This window comes from Galeopterus variegatus, unplaced genomic scaffold, assembly GCF_000696425.1.
Source record: "Galeopterus variegatus unplaced genomic scaffold, G_variegatus-3.0.2 Scaffold481, whole genome shotgun sequence".
Lineage (NCBI taxonomy): Eukaryota > Metazoa > Chordata > Mammalia > Dermoptera > Cynocephalidae > Galeopterus > Galeopterus variegatus.
In genome coordinates this window covers 446,766-452,402 of record NW_007726592.1, presented here as the reverse complement: position 1 = coordinate 452,402, position 5,637 = coordinate 446,766, and the positions used below count along the sequence as shown (strand labels likewise).

The 5,637-nt window shown below is 37.2% G+C and overlaps 1 protein-coding gene across 1 annotated transcript in view; it reads left to right on the top strand.

Annotated features, from left to right (window-relative positions):
* The window catches only part of LOC103587708 (chromosome unknown open reading frame, human C6orf57), an 18,965-nt gene extending 17,032 nt beyond the window's left edge, over window positions 1-1,933 (top strand). Inside the window, exon 3 of the mRNA XM_008569227.1 lies at window positions 1,275-1,933. Coding sequence (XP_008567449.1) covers window positions 1,275-1,384 — 110 coding nt within the window. The 3' untranslated portion in view covers window positions 1,385-1,933. The remainder of the gene's footprint in view (window positions 1-1,274) is intronic.
* Window positions 1,934-5,637: the final 3,704 nt, after the last annotated feature.

Below are 5,637 nucleotides of genomic sequence, written 5' to 3'. Positions count from 1 at the left end.
CTTCCTTCCTTCCTTCCTTCCTTCCTTCCTTCCTTCCTTCCTTCCTTCCTTCCTTCCTTCCTTCCTTCCTCCCTCCCTCCCTCCCTCCCTCCCCCCCTTCCTTCCTTCCTTTTTTTTTTTTTTTACATTCTAAGATGTTGTGGAGCAGTTGGGGGGAAAGAGAGGGGAAAGGGAAGGGGATAGGGTGGGAGGAGGAAGAAAGGGGGGCATGGCCAAGGCCCGTGGCACCCCTCTCATTCTGGCAAGGGAGCCCAGGGGGCTTCCGGTGGTAGCTTGGTTGTGGGTGGGTTGGACATGGACTTCAGAGGGACATGGCTGAGGCTCTCGGCTGCTCCCCCACCCCCGACCCTGATTCATTAACCTGAAGGTTCTTTCTAATAGTTGGTTTCTCTCCTGTTCTTTCCATATACAGAGCAGTCCCATGTGTGGGCTGACAGCAAGACGGCAGCCAGAATGTCTGAATTCAAACTCAGTTTCACCACTTAGTAGCTGTGTGGCATCGAGCAACTTTCTTTACTCTTTATGTCTCATTTTCCCCATCCATAAAATGGGGACAATGATTGTTCTTGCTGCATAGGATTATTATGAAGACTAAATGAGTTAATATGTATAAAGTGCTCAGGATTCGGCCTGAATCATGATGGGGATTCCTATTATGAACACATTGTATTAATAACAATAATTGCTTTATGTCCATAAGTGGCAATACTAACTAACCAGTTGCTGAAGCCAAAACCCTATGATGAGGGGTAATAATACCCATAGCTGAAGTTAATCAGCATTCTTATGTACCTGGTACTGTACTAGACCTTTACATGCATTACTCTGTGTAATTCTCAACACAGTAAGGCAGGAACGATTGTTTACCCATTTTACTGGTAAGAAAACTGAGGCATTGAGTCGTAGTGACTGCTTCAAAGTAATCTTGTTTCAAAACCTTTCAAGTTTTGTGCATTTGCACTTCGTGTTTTCTGCACCCCTTTCCTTCTGTTTGGATCCAGCAGCACATACAAAGCTGCTTCCCAGATTGGGGGCTGAAAGCACTCCCAGAATTCTGTTATTAATGTTGGTAGGAAAGTTGATTGAATATGAAAATTGTATCCTAAAGTAATTTCTCAAACTCACGAAGAAGAACCACATTTACTGTTCACTTAAAGATCACATAGTTACCTGGTCAGTAATTTCTGGCTGATTATGCAACCCTGTGTTCAAAATTGGTCATAATGCTTTTCTCATCTCTATTGACTTTGTTTATATCTTCTGTCTTTCCTTAGAATTTCCAGATGATGTTAATCCAGTTACCAAAGAAAAAGGTGGACCCAGGGGCCCAGAACCTACCCGATATGGAGACTGGGAACGAAAAGGACGCTGTATTGATTTTTAAGTCACATCTTCTTTAATTTCAGTATTGTTTTCTGAGTATATCTGAATTAACTTAGTTTTGATTATTTTCTTTCTTTGTATCCTTTAAGTCATCTAATTTCTATAACATGTTTAAAAATATGTATGATGGCTTTGGAAGAACATATGCTGCTATAAATTAGGAAAGGGAAAATATTTTTAGATTAGCACATATTAACTTTAACTCAAATGTATTGAGGTATGTAAATGGTGATTAGAGCTGCAAACCTTTACTTCATCATTTTTCAGTTTAAATTAATCAGTTGCTTGTAAAATGCACATGTAAATAAAATTATTTTTTTTTAAATGATCGTGTTAACATGTTCTAGGTAATAGTGGCTTTTTAAATGTGAGTTAAATAATGCATTATAGTTTGAGGCCTCAGTAATGACAGAAAATCTTTAACTTGGAGTCAGAATACTTGGGTTCTCTACTTAATTACCTATGTGACCTTGGGTAAGTTATTTTAATGTCTCTGTGCTTCAGTGGTTCTACCTCCAGGGAAGTTGAGAAGATTAAATGAATAAATACATGTGTGTTACTCAGGTTTCTTCAGGGAAACAGAACCAATAGGATAGAGAGAGAGAGAGAGATTGATTTATTGAGGAATTGGTTCACACAATTCTGAAGGCTAAGAAGTCTGCAAGCTAGAGACCCAGGAAAGCTGATAATTTGGCTGAGTCCAAGTCCAAAGGCCTGAGAACTAGGGGAGCCAATGATGTAAATCCAGTTTGAGGGCAAGAGAAGATAAGATATGTCCCAGCTCAAGCTACTGCAGGAAAAAAAGGTGAATTCCTCCTTTTGTCCTGTTCAGGCCCTCAATGGATTGAATGATACCCAACTACATTGGGGCAATCCACTGAGTCCATCAATTCAAATCTTAATCTCAACCAGAAACACCCTCATTGGCACATCCAGAAACAATCATTAATCTGGGTACTCCACGGCTTACTCAAACTGACACATAAAATTAAACATCATAACATGTAAGCCACTTACTTGTAGCAGTTCATAGCACATACCTCTTGGTTAGCTGTCCTTAAATCATGAATATATTTTTCCAGATCTCTAGGCTTCCTGGGGGAAAGATGAAACAAACTAAAATCTGAAATACTTGAGTTGAAGTTGGTTTATATGAATTTTTAATTCACATTAAAAATATGAAAACAGGGCCGGCCCGGTGGCACACTGCTACAGTGCAGCGCTTGGGAGTGCAGGCGACACCAAGCCAAGGGTTGCAATCCCCTTACCGGTCACGAAAAAGACAAAAAAAAATATGAAAACATGAAAAATAGTGATTATTTGTATGAATGAACTGAACTGAAATATATATTAGTTTGTGAAACATAAAATTCAAGTATAGATGGCAAATATGAGAGAAGCAGGTAATGGAATGGGACAGCTTAGTCAGTTTTGATGACTAAAGCTCCTGCCCTGTGGTCTTTTCATAACTGGGTCAGGAAAAGTCAAGTTCAGTTTACAGATCTAGAATGAAGGAAGGACAGGAACTGCTGGGCTCCCCTAAGACATCCTTTGCTGCATGTCCTCTGGCCTTACTCAGTTGCAGAGGCTGGGCCTTCAGCCCCCAGGCTACACTTGAATTACGTAGAAAGAAAAGGTTTGCAGAGTGTGTAGAAGACAGAATGCAGTGGGCTGATAATTGTGTGATATGCATTATAAGTGCAATATTATTTGAGAAGATTATAGGACTTAAGAGAGTAAACTTTTATAAAGTGTATTCAGTGTACTAATTAGGACTAGTCATTCAGTCTTTATATCGTTGTTTCTCTTAGTCAATATCTGTTCTAGTTGCAGTTACTGTGTATGCTGCTAAGTAGTAACCACACTTTAAAAAAAATTATGATTTAGTCAACCTCCAATTAGCCCAAATTAATGAAGGCTATTACTAAGTTAACATTCCAAAAACATTATGTTAAATTATTTTTACTGTATAGTTTTGCTTGTGTTCTATGCTAATTATCATGATATATGATAGACAGTTTATATCTTTCAAAAGCTAATATAAAATACATAACAACCAAAGTATTGTATTAAGAAAATAAAATCCTTAACCTCTGTTAATAGTAATATGTTTCATGACACTTTTCAAAAATATAGGTAAAATTTGGTGGCATGAAAATATGTAAGGTCTTTATATCCATTAAACATTAACAAAAAAACTTGAAGACTATCAGTTTGGTACTTACATAAGATGGTGTGGTGAGTATGCATATGCATCACTGAGATCTCCTGGGGAAAGCAGAATTGATTGAGAACCCCAGCTGCCACCCCGTGGGATCCACCACCGTGTCTCTGCTGTCCCCAGCCAATGAATCAGTATGGCAGGGCTACTAATGCTGGCTCAAGGACCTACCATTAGCCTGTCCAGAATTTTCTTAGGATTATGCTGCTGTCTAAGGTTCTTCTTACCCAATCCTTTCCTTCGCTCTCACTTCACAGGTATCACACGGTGCCTCCTCCTCACCTTTCTAATTCATAGACATCCCCAGTCAGTCTCTTTCAGACTTAATCTTGTCTTGCCATTTGTTTCTTAGAGAGCCCAATTAACATAGATAATTTAAAAAGAACAACTTATAGACAGGTTTTCAGAAATTGTCACACAAAGCTTGCAACTTTTTCTAGTATAATCATAGTTTAAAGAATTTAATTTTTCATTGTTTGGGGTATTTCTGGGAAATTATGGGTTGTCTTCTACATATTAGGTGTTTTGGTTGAATTGAATTATGCCCATTACTTTAATGTCAGTTGCTGGGGTCTACCATGAGTCAAAATATATTACCTATTATTAAACTTGTAAGAGCAAGTCTAAAGTCATATTCTGCTAGTAAATAACAGATGTTCATTGGATAAGTAGAATAGTTGGCGCATGCAATATAAATGTGTAAAATACATAAAATGTAATATAGCAGTATAAAAAGATTTAAATAATCCTCAAAACATATTAAATATCTGTTTATTCCTGTTCATTTGAAGAGCACTTCCATGGAGATTAGGCATTTGAGCCTGTAATTTACTTTTTTGCCTTTTACATAGTCTTGGTTGATGAATATGAAGATTATGTAATAATTAATCACTTATGAAAGTTAATTAAAATTCTGTAACATCCTATATTCTTTTAAAACAAAGTTTAGATATATTTAGGCCCTGTATTTCTAACTTAATTTTAGCAAGTGGAATCTTGTCCAAAGCCTTGAAATCTCAATTACTCCTAATTAGCTGTTGCTAGTAAAAAAGGAATCATGGACAGATTGAGAAGGGAGTTTGTTGTTGATGCAGGTGTGAGAAGGAGATAAAAATCAAACAAAAGAACTTTTATAAGCAACTTATAAGATAATAGTGGAAGGTGAAAACATGCACAAGGGAAAAACCAGGAAAGTGTTTTTGCAGAGCTTGTCTTTAAGTACCCCATTTGGAAAAATTCAAATTTATAAACTGAGATGTTGTAGACTGTGGACTGGACATTATCTAAAAACATCGTATATTCCTTAGCACAGGAGATCACTGTATTCAGATTGGCTCTCCAACTTTAACAATATGCAAAATTTGAATTTTTTGTTTGCCAGAGAGCTTCATATTTTGTCTCACCCCCAAATCAATGACTTAGCTAGATTCCTTATTTTTAAAAATGATTACACAGATTTTGTTTTAATAGTTATCTTCTCATTTTCATTGTGCTGCTGAGAAATATCAGTACTTCTGAGTGGGTTGTCCTGTATCAAATCTCAGCCCTTAATTATGTGAGTCACAGCCCTCTATCATTGTCTATACCTACACCAGGCAAAACAATCCAAATCTTTTTATATCACAGTTTTATATAGGTTAATGCTGACTAGAATGCTCCCTGCCTTTCTCTACCAACACATATTGCTTCTCTAGTCCTACAATCGTTTGTGGAATAAGGCTAGATATAAGTTAGATAACTGAAATACCTTTCTCTACTTCAAAAAAGAAAAAAAATTATCCCTCATGTCGTACATTTAATGCTTTTCCAGCCAATTAATCCCAACTGTGATGGTTAATTTTGTGTGTAAACTTGACTGAGTTAAGGGATGCCCAAATAGCTGATAGAACATGATTTCTGGGTGTGTCTCTGAGGGTGTTTCAGGAATAGATTAGCATTTGAATCAGTAGACTGGGTAAAGAAGATCCAACCTGACCAATGTAGGTGGGCATCATCCAATCTGTTGAGGGTCTGGATAGTACAAAAGGTGGAGG